General features: G+C 37.6%; 1 protein-coding gene across 4 annotated transcripts in view; it reads right to left on the reverse strand.

Moving 5' to 3' along the window:
* The window catches only part of CTNNA2 (catenin alpha 2), a 514,224-nt gene that overhangs the window by 98,524 nt on the left and 396,470 nt on the right, over nucleotides 1-19,230 (reverse strand). For all 4 annotated transcript variants that reach the window (XM_069796531.1, XM_069796522.1, XM_069796547.1 and 1 more), the window contains one exon: nucleotides 13,120-13,272. In XM_069796531.1, the coding sequence (XP_069652632.1) occupies nucleotides 13,120-13,272 (153 nt within the window). The remainder of the gene's footprint in view (nucleotides 1-13,119; nucleotides 13,273-19,230) is intronic.

Raw genomic sequence — 19,230 nt, forward strand, 5'->3', positions numbered from 1 at the left:
ACTTAATTATTTTATTTGATTTTCAGAAATCCAAGCTTGGAAATAAAGCAATAAAACTAATGACTTTTCATGCTAAGCCATGAAGTCAGTCTTCCTTTATTATCATCAATATCTTATAAAGGATTTTCTACTGAAATGTGATCCACACATTTGTTACAATGTTATTCTAACAGATTAGTGAGGTTTTTTCTTTGGAAATTTATCTCCAAATTAAGGTATAAAATACATTTTCAAACACTGAGGAAACTTGTTATTAGGATTATAGTATTTTACTTAGTAATATCTAGGTATTTTCTGAATGAGCTTGCTATTGTATTTATTTAATGAGGTATACCAGGGCTGAAGCACTATAGATTTTTCAATGTCTCTTCTCCTTCATAACTGAGCTCAAGTTTTACCTAGGAAAGTTATGACTGAGAATATTTACTTTCTGGATCCATATCTACATGAAATGTTGAATTTTCTTGTTGAATCCATGGGTTGTCAATAAGTAAAAAAAAATCATGAGTAAATTAAAAAAAAAATCTACTCCCATATATACTTGACATTCAGCAGGAGCATTACAAGCACATATAAATAACTTGACTGAAAATTCACCCTAAAACATTCCCTTCCCCCAATAGCCCTCCCAGACTCTTATTTCTCACGGCGTGCTCTGTGTCCATTCATAACATCACCCCGATTTCTCTTACCATTTCCCTCATGCAATGCTGTAGCAAAAGCTTCCAGCAAGAGACGTAAATTTTGTCCCAAGAACAACTATCCTGGGGGAAACAAAGACATGTTTTATCTGACTCTGCTGGTTATCTTGAGGTTCTATTTTGACAGAAAAATATTTTAAAAGCCACACAGGCCATCCAACGCTTAGACTATAGGTGTGAAAACACAACAGTTACTGAACTTATCCAAAATGACAAAAGGTGCATTTCATTACTGAAAATACCTGGAATTCCAGGAAAAGACACAAAACATATTGATGTGACAAGATTTTTGCATTCAAGTAAAGCCACAAAACACTACGCCTACAGGTATTACTTCCATCTAGTAAATGCTAAGAAAAAAGTAGGACATTTTATGTTTGTACATAGACATACTAGTGAAACTACTGGAAAAGCAGGTGGTATAGAGAAGAGTCACACAGGTAATTAAACTTTTGGAAAAAAAATTTTAAAAAGGCTTATGGGAAGACACCAAAGGACCTCATTTAACAGCCTAAAGTTTGGGAGTTGTTGGATCAAAATTTGCAAGTACCTACGTGGAGAAAAGATTTATTATAAGAAAGGTCCTTCTTCACAAAGGTGCAGATAAGATATGAAACAAGCTATAAGGGCTAAAAAATATGAAATACCCATCTTTAGATTACACATAGAGTAATAAACCTTAGTACTGAGGGGAATTCACTGTCGGCAAGTTACTTGGCATAAGTGATTACGGATTCGGTATCAGTGAAAGGTTTCTAATCAAAACTTGGGATGGAGGAGTTTTGGTCTTCCTAAATAATAAATACACCAGTGTATTGTAAATATACAAAGGGACACGGATGTGGGTGCCACTAAACACAGTTTGTTGCAAAGTTCCCAGTGTACCCCTCTGCCACAGGAACTTTGAAAAACTAACACAGACAGCATCCCTGACCAGGAACATTTAGGCAATAAGGATTATTTAGGCAATAAGGATGATTTCAACATTCATGCACTACCAAACACACACCTACAGTCTTGACACTGTAGTGGAAGCAGTAGGATACACCTATGATGGGTGCATCATCATAACCACTATGCTTGTTAGAATCTACCTAATGGGATACAAGTTAAAAAACAGGATAAGACACACTATAACCCACACCTCGCATAAGCTAAAGCAACGCAGACACCCCTGTACAACTCTAGTGTATCTGCAATACTAGTATTTGGAGATGATGCTTTTTGCATTTGTATACTTTCTTCTGGATTAATAAACTTTGTTACTTAAGGGTCTATATTTGAAATTTTGCCACATAAATCTCAACTGCAATCTTTTTAAAAATCAAAGCTGCTATGACTTATTCAAAATCATGAGATTTCTTGGTTATAATTTCTTCTTTTACGTCAGTTCAAAACTCCATCATTAAACATGCCATTCTGTCCTGAAATCTTTGACATGGCTTTTCCTTGGACATCTGCTGATTTTCTGAGCATGTCTGAATGCTCTCCTTTATTTCTGACTCACTATTTTCTTGTAAATGCTCTTTTCAGTTTCCTCAGAAGTCCTTGCTGCTTGTACTGAACTTTTTGGCTTCTTAAATAGTTCTAGCCCCTCTATCTCTGTCCTGCATGCTGGAAACGGCTCAATGGTGGATGACAAATTCCCTTTCTCTATAGTAATAAAAGCTGTTTGTTTTATTGCCTACTTTGTGGTGAGTTTGGAATACCAGCATAGCTTCTTGTATGTCATCCTTTCTTTTATTCCCCAGCATTCCCCTTATTTCTCTTAAATTTCATGCTCTAAGACAGGTTATTTGATTAAACTCTTCTTTCTTACAGTGAAACCTAAGATGCATATGTAAAAGCACAGTTTTTAATATTCACTGATTGAAATATAACCATGCTAATACATCACTGAACAAAGGCCAAGAGGCTAAACATTTTACATCATAGTAAAATGTTAGCCTGTCCTGAGTAGCAAAAAATTAATCCAAACATACAGCTTCTAGAGTATAGGTTGGAGTACCCTTTTTAAAGAAACGCTGGGAAAAGCATCAGTTATGGTTAGGGCTTGTTACTAGAGACACAAATAAAACACTTTATAAAACAGGATATGACAGTAAAAATAAAGAATGAGGGTAGCTAGGTGGGGGTGTCTAGAAAATACCACCTTTGAAGAACTAACATGCCAAGTATCTCATTCTCCCTGTCTTCAAGAGTAGATATTCCCTTCAGATCCCCACAGCTGGCAACTGGAAGTAGGAAAGCTGTTTGCATTACACAACACATTGAGGAGAGTCAAGTGAAATGAAGAGAATGGATAAAAGCCATTCTGAGTATTAAAACCACAAGTCTTGAAGTCAGCACTAATAAAAGAGCCTTGCTCTGGGTTCATCTTGAAAACGTATCCAGTGCCCTTACTACATCTGAAACAGGTTGAAAGACAAGGAAGCTAGTAGAAGTCAGCTGTGACACTCGTTGCATGTCTACCTGGTATATCCTAACCATGTTAGCCCAAAGAGAGAGGTTTGGTTAAATTAAACTTTGGCCCTTTTAGCTCCAAAAGTGTAGCTTATTACCAACTGCCCTACCTGCTCTAACAAATCCTTCTTCTGGTTGCTAGAAAGAACAGTCAATGGGAGAGAAAAAGGTAGTCTCCTCAGTGATGCCCTGCTGACATATGAATAAAGCAAGGCACATCATATGACTATCAGAAGGGCAGGCAGTTACCATCTTCTTTTATTAACCTCTCTCAAAGGTTAATACCATTTGATGAACTTCCCACTTCCAATCACAATCCATTTTTGGGGGTAAGAGAACACTTTCTTCCATGTTGCCAAAAAACTACTACATTGGTCAGTGCAAAATGCTGGTAATAAATTTAATCTGCTAAGTGAAGAGGCTTTCATACTTGCTGCCTAGTGAAAAGAAAAATTAAAAAAATGCCAAACCTAAAAGAAACTGAAGGTAGGTAAGCCACACCTGCCAGTATTGATTTCTAGCTGCTAACCAGAGTGGGCTGAGCACTCATACAGCTGGGAATTTTACACCATGTCATCACAGAGATGCCATGGATTCATCCTGACAATTTGAGAGCAATGCCTCTGATAAAAACTAGTTTTCCTTCTCTCATTGATGAGAGAGTAATTAAGGAAGGCTTGTATCTGACTCAGGAGCTTCCATTTACTTTCATCTCTTCCCTGATGGAAGAGATGCCATGTCTGTAAATAAAAATCACATCTAGCAGACGTGTTTATGTTCAAAGTAAAAGGACATTTAGGCTCCAGAGGGCCCCTTCCACTAACAGGTTCACATATTCACTCCCTTCAAAGAAGTCCTTCCCACGGAAGAGTTAGGGGATGATTTCCAGCCTAGATGGTGTATGGCATCTGAGTGTACTAAGGTTACAAGTTAAACAACTGGTTAGGAGGAGCTAAATCCATAATTTATGTAACCAATTAATTAAAATGGTACCAAGAGCTCTTGATTGTATTATTAACAAGTTTTAAATCACATCGACTGCGATGTGATGGGTTTGTATGAGATAGTAGACATAAATGGATACTAGGAGTTTGTAGGAGTCATTTTATTTTGGGAAAATGTACCACATGAATCACATAGCACAGTAGCGTGATCAGACCGGAGAAGTGAGTCCCTAGCTAAGCAGGTGTTATTCACTAGAAAAATATTTTTAAAAAATACTCAGTGATTAAAAAGGGAATAATTAGATTTCATCTCTGTTACAGAGGCCGTAAATAAGCATGGTTAAAAGTTAATTATCTTTAAAAAAATAAATCAGCTAACTCGAAAATATTGGGAAATTACTAGGAATAAATTTTTCTGCAAGGAGAAAATCAGGTATTTCTCATGAAAATATTTAATGGAACATAGAAAGAGAAGATATGCTAAAGAATTACAGCAACGAAAGTGAAGAAGTGGCTAAAGTACATTTTCATTTGTAGAAAATCCTCCAGCTTTTTTTTTTTTTTCAATGTGTAAAAACACATAATACAGTCACTTGCTAATGAATGATGACCTATAGGAAATCAGGTAAGAGAGCCAGCAAAGCACTGGGTTTATGTCTACAGTTCCAAAGCTAGAGATGCATTCAAGTTGACATGAAGATTCTGCAGCAATTTACCACTCACTTTTTTTTTTTAAATTTTTAAATCTTGTACTCTCCTTCTGGGAAGGAAAAAAAAATACCTATCATTACCCACAGGTTGCTAACTTTATGTAGCATTTGCTCATTATGTACATTACAGAAATATGTGTGAACAAATAAAATTATCCTTCAACCCTTTTGGTGTTGCTGTGAGATGTAGAAGCTTAGCAGTCTAAGAATAAAGAAAAGGGACAAACTAATAGAAAATGCTAATAGTCTCACAGATTCTGGTGTGCTTGTTTACCTGGGTGTTTATTAGCGGGAAGGAATTTTGGAGACAGAACTATATTGCCAAAGAAGCCGTGAGATAAGGAAACTCCTCCCCTATCAGCCATCCTGGATTCCTGGGTTTCACCAGAAACCTGCTAAGGGCAGATGGTGAGGGATCAGCATCCAGAGCCTTCAGCATCTGCTGTAGTCAAGTTCTCCATTACCAAATTGTTTAATTTCACCCATGTTTCCATGTTAACGATGCAGCCTGCAGATCACGGGCAGGTTCTACAACGGCTGCCTCCTACAGCGGATTTTGTAAGCCTCAGAGATGGACCCATATCACCTGAAGGCAGAGATGGCTTTTGGGCAAAAACAATCTTGAAAATGTAGGCATTGATTATTTAACTCCTTTAATAACCTATCTTCTTCAGGGACAGGTACACAAAAGGCTCAAAAAGTCACAAAGCAGCAGTTATTTCTGTGCCTCAGCTTTTCTATAAGGCAATTCGATTTCATTTCAGTGTTAATCTAGAAACCAGAAGATGGAACTGGCATAGATCCCAGAGGACTACCAATATCCAGTGGCTAATGTAAGTAAAAAAGCCAGTGTAAAGAGTTCACTAATGACATAGCATTACCAAAAAGTTTTATCCTAAAAGACTTTGAGTTCACTTTGCCTCAAAGACACATACACCTCCAAGGTGAAGAGATGTACTAACTAGTCGTGGCTGCAGCAGGGACTCAAAAGAAATAAATGCAAAGAGTTCAAGCTTTTCATGCTCTCATTGCAGATAATTGGACTCATGGTTTTCGTTATCGTCAATATACTCACGATGTTTACTAGGAATTAAGAACATCTGTTGCCCACGCAGGGAAGAAAGGCCTGAGATGGAAATTAAAACTAAAATGAGCAAATGAAACACTAGGACACAGAGGTAGCCCACAGCTTTAATTTCAAATAAAATCTCTCAACTTGAAGGGTTTGAATTAAACTAATCTATGACCTTCCTAACACTCCTTGATTAGAACCAAGGATTGCTATCTTCTAAATATTATTTCTTATCTAGCTTAATGTCAACTAAAGAAAAATACAAGAATAAAAGCTGATCAGTCTGTAAGAGGAAACCCAGGGACGTATACATTTTTCATGATGGAAGTTGGATACAGAAGCTATGAAAGAATATTGACACTTTTTCTTCATTACCAGAAGCAAACAGCTAGTTGTATACTCAGATAATGCAGTGATGTGCACTTAGATAAAAAAGAACAGAACGTTTCAAGTATGGACAGCATTTGTGAAATATATATCAGTAAGAACACTCTTTGTTCCTTGAACTGAAGTTGCAAAAATAAATGAACCAAATTTTTTCCTCTTAGGCTTGTTACTCTGGGTTTTGTCTGTCTTAAATGAAAATCCAACTCAGTTCATGAACTTATACGATATTTACAAAAGCACAAGGAAAAAGTTGTTCTATATTCCTTATGAAGATCACTAGTACCTCCTGAAAGCGAGCTAGAGTGCCACACTGTAAACTGTCAGAGCTCCATCGATCTCAAGCGCATTGCAGATTTACACAGAAGATCTTAATTCCCTAGGAGAAAGTCTAGCTTTGCATTTCTTATGAACCAAATGCTCTGTGTGCTTTTCTGAGAGGTATTTCTGGAATGAAAAAATACTGGGTTGGGTATTAGTTCTGTTACTGCTGATGTAAATCTAGATTAAATTTACTGTTGAACACCATAGTAAAATTTTCTTTCACACGTTTTCCCCCTCCTCTCATTACCAAATAAAGTAAGCAGGGGTCACTGAGCAGGACCAATTGCTTGTTCTGCGTGCTGTGCACACTAGCAGTGTTTTTTTCCCTCCTGTCTTCAGTGTGCAAGCCTGTTTCCACATTTACGATGGGAAACCATACAATCAGTCTGAATTAGTGAGCTACAAATAATACAGTTCTTGGAAAATGAAGGGTAGCCTGCATAGTGTCTTAAAGTACTTCAAACACTAACTTGTTTGGCTTTTTTTCCCCTTGGCAATGTAAAAGAAAAAAAACAACACCCTAAAGTCCCCAAAATAATGCCAGTATCCTCTTCAAAGTGGCAATTACATAGTCAGGAGGAAGTTAATAAAGACTCCTGCAAACCTAATGGGCAAAGAGACTATAAACCAGAAATGCTGCTGTTAGGTTTCATCTGCTACAAATTACTATCCGCCCTTGTGATACTATTGATATACTATCGATTTGCTTGCACTATATCAAATTTTAATCACCATAAACCATCGCCTAACACAGTTCTTCCACTAGCCAAGTGTTCTCAGACAGTAACTGATTATTTTGGGTGTCTCCAGAAATTATAGAACCATAGAATCACAGAATGGCTTGGGTTGGAAGGGACCTTAAAGATCACCTAGTCCCAACCCCCCTGCCATGGGCAGGGACACCTTCCACTAGACCAGGTTGCTCCAAGCCCCATCCAACCTGGCCTTGAACACTGCCAGGGATGGGGCAGCCACAACTTCTCTGGGCAGCCTGGTCCAGTGCCTCACCACCCTCACAGGGAAGAATTTCTTCCTAATACCTAATCTAAATCTATCCTCTTGCAGTTTAAAGCCATTACTCCTCATCCTATCACTACATGCGTGAGAGACTGAAAGAATTAATGTCTCAAACATTGTGGTGGGGCAAGTTCTACATAAGGTTGAACTCTGCAAGTGAACCCTGCGTAGCAAGGAACCCCAGGTGAAAACAAGCCGATCGGCAACAGGATGGGGAGGGTGAGCAGCTCTGTGTTCTGATGTGCTGAGCCGGGCAGCTCACCGTGCGTGGCCAAAGATCAAACGATGGTCATGTCTGCAGGGAAGGCGAAGTTACTCCCCAAATGACCCCCAAGGCCACTGACCCATTTCCTGAAGGTTCTGAAAGCACAAACCACACATAACGCCTACGTAGCCTAATGAGTTTGATTGCCTGCCTGAAGGAGGGGCAAGGAGATGATAAAAAGGACAAAAACTGAAGCCCCGCGTGTGCAAGCCCACTGGAACTGGACCCCTCGGCTGACTGAACCAACGCTGGACCCAGGACCGGTGAGATCTTTTTCTTCTCTCTCTCCCTTTTTTCCCCCCCCTGTAATCCCTACACCTTATCCCTTACTTTACATAAACCATTGACCAAGTCTGGGACTAGGACTGGATCCAGCTGCCCCTGGGCTCCTCTCTGCGAAGGAGTCTAGAAAGCAAGGGGGTCTGCTCTGAACCTCGGGACTCAACGGGAGGGCTCGCCTCATCGTCTTCCCTGAACTGATCCCCAAATAAGCAAGGCCTGTAGCACGTGTTTGGTGATGCATAGTTAGCACGTCACACAGTTTACTGACATAGTTTCATGCCAATTTTTGTTGCAAGCATACCGGTTTTGGTGGTGAGCACGCCAATTCTTGTGGTGAGCGAATAAAAGTTGAGTTTTGTGAGTTGAAGGATCCCTGGTGTCGTTTCACCTTAATCCTGACCTGGGAATCAGCAAACCTGAGTCATCGTCCTGAGAAACTGGGACGTGACACATGCTTTTGTAGAATGTCCCTCTCCAGCTTTCTTGTAGGCCCCCTTTAGATACTGGAAGGCTGCTATAATAATCTTTACATTTGTATGAGATGAAAGTGATAGATACATGTAGGCTCCACAAAATTCTTCATAAAAATTAATTCATGCAAAATTGGTAAGGCCCTGTCTTTTCAAAAGATTATTTTTAGCTGTTTCAAATGTGGTGCTGCATCAGTTCATGCTAAAGAACAAAAATCCCCTTTGTTCCAATTTTGTGGGAAATAAGTTTCAAGGAAGAATAATGCAACTGGATTTAACTCTTGTAAATGTTCACTGATCACGAAATGAAATCCTTCCATAAAAATATCAAAACCCCCAAAACTTAAATCATTAGTAGAATCCTCTTGGACTTTCCCCATCCTTGTGAGGAGGGAAAGCCTGATCCAATCCACTAATTTAACTAGAAGGCCCTATAATCTGAATTTTCACAGTTCTTAATTAAACTTCAAACATGTTGATGTTTCCTATTGAAAGCAACTAAGTAGCTTGCTATCACGGCTCTGAAGAGTTTACCGGATGCTAAATTTCATCTCCCAGGAAAACTAGTTGGATTTAATAATTTATTTTTGCAAGAAACACTCCAGAGGACTAACAGTTAAAACGAAGGAAGCTTTACTAAACAGAATAATAAAAATTAATTAATTAGCTGCCATATAGTGCTTTGATAGTTGCATTGAATAAGTCTGAGCTGATTTATCAGTCAAGTGCCTTTGTGTGGTAGGTATTAGAATTATCTGTCATTAACCTTATGCTACAAATGAAGGTGCCTGGATACAGAAGCTAAATGACTTCCCAAGGTCACATTTGAAGCTGGCAATATAACTCAGGCATTTACTGACTTTCAATCATTAGAGATAAATTTTTCAAAAACATTAAAGGGATTCATGAGGTAAAGATCATGACCTGGAAAGGCACTATCACATCTCTAACTTCACTTTCAGAAAGCAGAAAAGTTGAGAGATGACTGCTGAAATATGATTTGAAGAAAAGGACTTAACCATCCAAGCCTGGAATGGTACCATCTAAATTCTGATTTTTTTTTTTTTTTTTTTTTTTTTTACCCTAAATATCTGTATGACAATTTGAGTCATTTTGGATGATTTACATCATAGTTAAGCTAGGTTTCATTCCTGAGATGCTCTGCCTTCTTGGACTCTGGAAGGAGTCGGAGACAAAGTGGCTTCTAAACATAGGTATCACAGATAAAGGGCCTCAAGTTTCACGGGATGACACCTTACTCTGTGTTTCCAACATAATCCATAGACAAAACTGGTTGTCAGTGAATGTCTAGAAAAATAAGAATTCATTTTTGTGGGTTTTATTCTCAAACGAGGCATATCATAGCAAGTCAAGTGAAAAGCAAAAGACAAAATGTTATGATAAGAGGTGGGGAAGGGAAAATATATAAATAATGAAAACAGCTCTTAAGAGAAGTTTATAGTCTATATTGCGGAATACTTAAAAAGAAAGTTAACTTCCATAAGCCTTATTCTTACAGGATATATTTCTGAAAATGTATTCGCTATGCAAAGAAAATTTTGCCATTTGTATTCATCAAATACCAAGAAATGCATTTTTTTTCTCCTCAGAACGGTAAAATGTAGCTTTTACATAAAGAAGCATTAAAACATGGGTTATTTTTCCTGACCTTCTAATAGACTTTCTATTGAGCTTGGTAAGACATCCAAGAAATTCAGATTCTGATTTTAAAATTAATGATTAATACTTTAGAGTTTTCACAGTATTGGATTTGTAGTGCCAAATTCCTCTAGCATAAGCAAGTGCAACTCCACATACTTCAGTGGAACTGTGTTTGCATATATTAGCAAGCAATTCTGGCCCTGTGCCTGGGAAAGGATCTTACATTTCATAGTCACTTGATTATGTCTCATCTTTAAACCACATTTTACTATTTGCAAAATACTTGACCCACAAAACCATAGAAGGCCATCTGCTAAGATACCATTGTGCATCATTAAGTAAAAATGATGAAACTATTTTAAGTGCAAAATCTAGTGTACAAGGGACATAAAACTATTCCAAATATTTATTTTCTTGTGCAGTCTGATGAACCTGAAACTTGGGTTTCAGAAGTCCACTTGCACTAGAAATTCATTTCGTCAAGTTACTTTATTACCCAAAAGATTCCTTACAAATAAAAGGCTAAGATCCATCTAAAAGAATGCAGCCTTGGAAGGACGGACCCACAGGCTAATACCAGATGTCAGAGACATAAAAGAATCAATTAAGGATCAGCTTCTAGCAGTCTGGAGCAACCTAAATGCAATAAAAGTATTGGGTATTAGGGCCAAAGCATCTCTTGTAGCTACCAGCATTGTTTTATTGATGGGGTACCTAAAGATGACCACATAGTGTTCAAAATCAGTAACCAAACTCTAGTTTGGTCTAAAGTGCAAATCTAATGTAATGTTAGTCTTGTAAAACCAAAGCTAATAACTATAACCACTCTCTGTTGGGTTTCTTCCAGTTGAAGGTGGTTTGGGTTTGGTTTTTTTTTTTGTGTGTGTGGGGGTGGATTGTTTGGGGTTTTTTAACTATAGCCTTTAAAAAGTATTTTTCCTCCTTTTACGTCACTACCTCTTGTTACCTTTTTAAAAAGTTCTACTTAGTTATTTTAAACTTCTAAATAATGCTATTAGACCTGTAATTGCAACACTTTGTTGCAAATCTGTGGAGGAGGGGACTGCTATAATACTAACTACATATGTTCATTGCACATTATGTATAAGGCTACAACTCCGACTGCCACTACAGTGTAGCTATGACTATTGCGAGGGGTTTTCTGTTTGTTTGTTTTTTCCTCCCTTTATATACCTACTGGCTATTTCCTTTTGCATTGCCACAGCTCCAGTCGCGAGGCAGCAGTAACAAATCTTTGCACAATACAGAGGTGTCAGGACTGAAAGCTGCTGACAGTCCTGCGCTCCTCCTGCAGATAACAGTAATAAACCTTACTGTATTGAGCATTGTACAGAATCCACCCACAGCTTTTAAACCCTGGGACCTACCTTTAGGTGTCTACAAGTTAAGTACTACAGCAAACAGCTGACTCCCAGACCCTGAATGAGGTACCGCAACTCCCCGTTTTGTACATGGGAAGAGTGAGATGCTCCACAACTCCAGCACCTTACTCCCACTAAAAACACTCCCCACACACATACTTTGTCAGGGAACTGTCTAGCTTTAGTCAAGAGCAACCAAGAAACCCTTACTGCTTGCTTCAGCTCAGGTACCAGAGGATTAGGACGATGCCTGTTTTAAGAACAGAAGCCATTCAAAGGTATAGTTCAATACTTGTCAAATCAGTAGTTTCCCAATAGCATTTTCCACTGCTAAAGAACCCATGGCATGGCTAGACAGAAAGGATGTTGCAAAGGGGCTACATATTCTTCAAAATAATGCTAGTACAGAGAAGTCAATAATGCCACATAATAATATCAAGCAAGTCACCAAGTTATATTTGTCTTCAAGAAATACAAGCATTTTTCATAGTTCTTGGTCTGTTAAAGGGTAGACTGAGATGAACATTATCATTATTTTATTAAAAGTCCACTCAATGAGCATCCAGGTTTCAATCATTATGTTTTATACTCCTCATGGTAGAATAGAGTTATTTCAACATCATCCCTGAAAACTTGAAATTATCATTTGATGACTTAAACAGTACGTCTCTTCAGAAAGAGAAGATACTGTATCTCTCTATATATAGAATCATAGAATCATTTAGGTTGGAAAAGACCTTCAAGATCGAGTCCAACCATTAACCATGCCCACTAAACCATGTCCTGAAGTACCCCGTCCACTCGCTTTAATATCTCCAGGGATGGTGACTCAACCACTTCCCTGGGCAGTCCATTCCAATGTTTGACAACCCTCTCAGTAAAAAAAAATATTTCCTAATATCTAACCTAAATCTCCCTTGCCTCAACTTGAGGCCATTTCCTCTTGTCCTAATGTAACATATGTAATACAGACCTTTCAAGAATAAATATAGTCTTAAGTCTTTGCCTTCTCTATATGTCCTTTTCCTTATTTTAGTTCAGACTGACCAGCTCCAATGTCTAGAGCAGCCTTTGGCCAGTACCAGATACAGTATTGTGAAGCACCTATTTGGCTTTTTACTGAATAGAGATTAAGATCTATCATGCTGTTGGTAAAGCTGAACTGAAATCTACTTCTTGTTGCTCATGTCTTTTGACAAAACACTGGAAATGCCATTTTTAACATGCTCAATTGCTTTAATGAGCTATTAAAATACAGCACATGCTCCCCTCTGCTAGTCCATCCAGACATTTGCTGTGCAGTCACGGCAATAAAGTTGACCAAAACTTCTGAAACCTGTATTACAGAAATGCTACCTCTAACATTTCAGCCAGCGTATAATTTTTCTTGCCTCTCCTTGAGAAGCAAGATGGAAATCTAGCTGTGTCAATAAGGTCACTTACCTCCACTAACTTGTTGGCGTGTTCACGGAAGACCTGAGCATACTCCTTCACTTCTTTCTCATTACCGCTTTTTGCGGCCTCAATGAGAACCAGTAATGGGACATTGGTCTCCAGGAATGAATCCGATATATGATCCATTACTGCCTTCCGTAGCTGTGACAAAAGAAAGCAGACCAGTAAATAAAAGGAGAATTATCAGGATACATTCCCACTGTATTCATTGGCTACTTATATTTAAGCATTGATGTGTCGCATCTCACAGCACTGCATGGAGTTTGGGCTTTTTTCTTGCTTTCTTTCCTTCAGGCAAGCATACAAATATCACTTAAGGGCCTAGGCTCTGCAAAACCCTCCTGAGATTCGTGCTGACATGCATCTAATCCTACTGGACTGAACAGATCTATATAGGACAATGGTGATTACCCACATAATATGTTGCAAATTGATGAGAATTGAAAGCTGCACACTACTTGAAAAAACAGTTCAGCTCACTTAAAAGCCAAATATGGATTAAGGAGCTTAACTTCAAGCAATCATTAAAAATATTAGCCTGAATATTTCTAAGCTTTCTCTAATTCCTGCCCTGAATAGTATTCCACGCAATAATGAGTATTTCATTTAGCACATGCCTTGGGCTTTGTATTCTGTTTCAAATACCTCTAACAGGTATAAACAGAAAACCTTTCTAAGCATTTTCCAGGTGGATTAGAGAACATACTACGCTTTATTCCAAATGGAAAAAAAACCACCCTACAAGTTAGTGAAATTTAAACAACTGTTATTTCATAAAAACTTCTGTTTGAAACAATATTACTGTAAGAATGATGTCACTAACTTCTCTATCTTGCTAATAACCACTAATTAACAATCAAACTTCACTAAAATTTGAAAGACAGCCAGAAAGATGACTGAAATCTTAAGTAATTCTTCCTGGAAACTTCATTACTGTATAGGAGTATGGATCAGAAACATTTTTAGCATGTTTTCTCCAGCTTTTTGGTTGTTAAAAATGAAAAACTGTGGATTCAAACACAACACGCTGAGAGCTATTCAGCCTGGAGGTCTGGCTAGCCATTAGTCTCCTTAAATCATGCATTTTTAGTTAGATGAAACATCAGGAAAAGTAATTTTCTCTATTTTGCAGTCCAGACAAGAAAGCTCTAGCTAGACAAGGTGTCATCAAAACACCCAATCATACTGAAAACTGGTATATTGTTAGGCACTGTAAATACATGATCCAAGATGCATTTGCTGTTTAACAGCAGCAATTGTCAGCTCTATTTGAATGAGGAAGCTAACTTTGAATATTTCCGTTCAATGCGTGAGTGGTGCAGTAAAAACAAGCAAAGAAAAATAGCATATATGTGCTTGCATGAGGTATTCCTTTTATTTCTGTTACAACTAAAACAGCCTGTGTTTTAAGAACAGCAATTCTTAATTCCCCTTAAAAATTAATTCTACTCAGATTCTACCTGTCAAGTATTTTTCCACTTCCAAAATTATTAAAGGTACTCAGGATAGCTAACACAGTGATACATACAAACAGGAGGGGGAAAAGACAAAGTAAGAGAAGAATATGTCAAAGAGACCTGCCAACAGTTAGGAAGTTGGTGTGTGTTGCTACTACCCATCACATTTTCACCTTGTGCTTTTTGTTTTTTTTCTCTCGTCAATCTACTGATATCCACTTGCTGACTCTTATTTTATTCTCATATTGAAAGCTCTTTCAGACCATCCTTTGGGTCAGCTTCCACAGCATCTAATACAATGAGATCCTGATCCATTAATAGTTTTCATATCATAACAATACAAAGATAATACTAAGATTACTCTAAATATATCAAAGCATTGCAAAAAAAAGAAAAAATACACTAAGATGTTAAGTTTCAGCGAATAGTGCACCACTATAGTAGAGGCTATCATTCTGCATTACACAGCTGATAGATTTCCAATCATTATGCATATCAATCCTTCCCTACTAAATGAAGTGTTTCATCTATAGCCAGAATTAAAGGAGAGATACTGCCAGAGAGGGTTCATCTCATGTTTGCTTAATCACCCTCTGCAGATGTCCGTCTCCCACCACTTGATGAGAAACTCTGCTCCCAAGTCAGATGCCTCATTTCGGTACCTACAGTTCAAATTTTTGAAGCCGATTGTACCGAAATAGGCCAAATGGTAGCGTTTCCAAAGGAATACACAAAGGTTCAAGAAAATCCCATGTGGTTTCTACCTCATTCTCAGGGAAAAAGCCTTAAAAAAAAAATATCCACTTGCTCAAGTTCAAAACATGGCAATAAAACCTGCTGCCCACTGCACTGAAAAAACTTACTTTAAGGGTTAAATGAACACTGACATTTTTCTGTTTATATTGTTCCATAAGGAGGTATCTGTTTCAAAGGGTTGTGTTCAATGAAAAAGCAGTTCAATTTTTAATCAAGGTTAATGTGATATTATAGATCTGATTATAACAATATGCCCCATGGAATTGTAAGAAAAGTCTCAGGATGTTTAAGTACCCAGCTCAGTTTCATCAACATTAAATATCATCAGTCTACAACCACATACCAGAAATCAATAAAATGGACAGTAAGAGCATGAGCTAACCAGCACCTTGGGGTTTACCATGTAATTACCGTATTTACCATTTGTAAATATATAGTACAGTTGTATCTGAATCAAAATGAATGAATAAAATAGATATCTTGTTTCTAATGATAACTGTATGTTGCCGTCTGATGTTCATAGTTGCAGCAGCTGGAAAAGAATCCGAATTCTGACTGTCACAGGTTTGATAAATATAAAATTAACAAATTCTGTTTTCCTATGCTGTGTTAATCATAGATGTCAGTAGCTTATTTCTGACCCCTCTTGTAAACATGCATTATAATTCCTTCAGAAATTGGTTATCTGAGTTTTAGGACGCCCTTGCATTGAAGTTGAAAGGTATAGTTAATGGTTTTTATATACGCAGGAGACCACAAATTTTGCTATCCATCACCACAGGCTATAAAGAATGACTTGACAAAATCATTTGTTAAATGTGACAGGAGTACGAACATAAGACATTCATCCAATAGCTGAAATGGATACATGACAAGGTAATATTAATTGCATAAGACAAGACATTTAAAAGTATTAGCTCAGCATTACCAGTCTATTTGATCCAATTAGGGCTATTCATCAAGGTAAATAACTACTGGAAAACTAATCTTGTATGTTCCTCTGCATACTGCAAAGTCCAGCCAAAGTGATGGCTTACGCATCCAGAGATTTTACTGTTTCATATAACTAACATCAGTTAATTGGAGAAGTCTGCGACTCGAATTTAAATGGTCATAAAATATGCGGCAAAACCACGTCAAGTTTTACGCTAAAAACAGCATGAGATCTTGCACTCGTACATACGCTAACAAATGTCTTTGCAATGCATTTAACCTGCATTCTGATGTAAATATTATGACACAAATTATTACTCATAAGACAATGTTTTAGGGTTTTTTTTCCCCCACTGAATTTTTAAGTTAGAGGTGAGTTCAAAGTGTGGGTATTTTCCACTACATGAAACAACATTTTTTAGAGGAGAAAGCAGATTAAATAAACATCTTGCTTAATTCATTTTGTCATTCATTAATTAACATATAATAAATTTGCCGGACCAGTGCAAAAGTATAAAAGGAAAACACCAAGACCTGCAAATATTGTTAAAACTATGAATGATGTACCACAAAGCAGATTTTACGTTTTTCCAGTTCAGTCAATTTAGTCAGTTTATGGTGCACAGAGTCAGTTGCTGGTTTTGATAGCATCATGTTCTACTGTTCTAAGCAGTATTTAGGGCTGTTTTATCATTGTCAGTTCACAGCTAGAGTTGAGCTCAAAGAGGTTAAACTGCCCACTGAAATGATGTTTTCCATGGCTATATAACAATTTTAGAAGCAAAATGTCTCAGTGCTGCTTACAGTCTAGTAGAGAATTAAATGTCTAATCCTGACACTGGAAGGTAAAGTCACAGCAGGAGATTAATGACTCTAACAGATTGTTAAACTTTATAAAGACTGGCAGTATAAAGCTATCTGTAACAAAAGTTTACCAAGGAGCACCTTATTCACCATTTTCTATTTAAAGTGCATTATGAGCTGAACCCGACTCCAGTTTGCAGCTGCAGAGCACTCCCAAAGAGGTATTAATTTAATTGATAGAGATGAAAATAAAGCCGTCTCCACCGCAGTTAAAGTGTGTCTCCTCCAATATGTTGTGAAATTAAGTTCTGGAGAATAAGACAGTAACTGTTAGAAGCTACTGCAGTATAGTGCTAAAGAGAAAGTCTCAGTCGATTCTGCACACTAACAACCCATGAAGATGTGACCAAAAAATGGTAGATTGGGGGATGTGGACGCTAATGCCATCAATTATGTCTTGATCGATTAAACAACAAAAAGATTAACATTTAAAGAATCTATCACACTTGGATGCCTGAACTACAGATTTCTGGAATATACTACATAAAAATATTTAAGATTTGAGCCTAAGATAAAAAGTCTGGAAAAAATGCTGTTACAAAGACTGATCATACTTCTTCACATACTTCTCTCTATGTGAGCTTTCTTCTCTCTAATGAGAAACTTCTCTAGTCAGGAAAAGACTGACATGAATTTACTAATGGAAAGCTACTTAAAGTGACAATTTTTGACCCGAAATTTGAAAGAGCATAAGACACACACACACAAACCTTCCTCCTAATCATAGGTCACTACAAAGGATTCCTCAAAATGGTATATGGCCAGAAGCACAGAAGAACCTAATTACCAAGTACTTAGGTCTTAATCCTCATTGATTTAACTTTTTCTTGGGGTGGGGGGCAGGGTGTATGTGTGTGTGTGTTATCAATTTTTCTGACTTAGAAATTCTATAGTGCCTTTTCCAAAAAATATTTTTCGGCAAGAGGAAGCCTTGGGCTTGCTAACAACATTAGTGCAGTTACATAAAAGTAGAGAAAATTTTATAAGCTTGGGGGACAGACATCCACATACCCCGCAAACATATGAGTATAATCAGGGCGAGAATTCTGTCTTGTTTCATGTCTGGATAGACCAATAAAATCCCAATGCTGATTGCAGTGCTGGGATAGTACAAATATTTATTATTTCTAACAATACAGAACAATACAGGGCATTAAAAGGTAGGGGACAGTAGAGATTACCATCAAAAAATGTTGGAAAAAAACAAAGGACAGAAATACAGGTAGGGACTGAACAGTTAGTCAAAAGCATTAGTGAAGTCAAAATAATCCAGAAGTGAAAGACAGTGATTAACTTTTGCATTCTGTATGACCTGGGAGGATAGAGTTATAACAAGGAGAACATGGAAGGATGAAGTTGCAGAACGGGACAGTACATATAGGAACAAAGAAGGGAAAGATTGTAGGGGGTTATCCCAGCAGAGAAGGAAAGGGATAGGACTTTGAAAATATCCTTGTGAAAACCAAGGAGGACTGTAAAGTGTCAAAAACTTCACCGAGACTACAAGCCTAGAGGGTCTGATGCAAAAGAGGTGTGCCAAAGAGGAGGGTAATGAGGAAGCATAAAAATCATGGATTAAACCGAGAACCACACCACCTTGTGTATCTTCATGTTTCGTCTCAGGTTCTGTTGAAACGGTATTTAAATCAATCACAGTGGCTTCGGAGCTTTATGGTTTTTTCTAAGTAGAGTAAATAAAAACATAATTGGGGACAAAACTGTTTTGGGGAGGTTAAAGAGATATTTGGACACAAATGGGAAGGAAGTTGTCTATGAAAACCTTTCATGAAGTTACCCTCACTATGATAAGCACGCATAGTAACTTCACTTAAAAGCAGGTAGATCCAATGAGCTTTAAAGGGTTAATAGAGTAAGTGCTACACGTCACCCTTGCATTCCCACCTCTCCCAGCTGCATGAACAGTCTGGCGTACTAAATATTATCATCAGCTTCTCTAAGACCCAGAGATTTAGCTCCAATGAAAGCTGATGACAGCTGTCTTTGGTAGACCTATCTATTGGAGTTCTGGACAATGGCTGAAACAAGATTAAAAATTGATTGTGTTCTGCAAAAATGGATTTCTCATCAT

The sequence above is a fragment of the Haliaeetus albicilla genome, chromosome 1 (genome assembly GCF_947461875.1).
Source record: "Haliaeetus albicilla chromosome 1, bHalAlb1.1, whole genome shotgun sequence".
NCBI lineage: Eukaryota > Metazoa > Chordata > Aves > Accipitriformes > Accipitridae > Haliaeetus > Haliaeetus albicilla.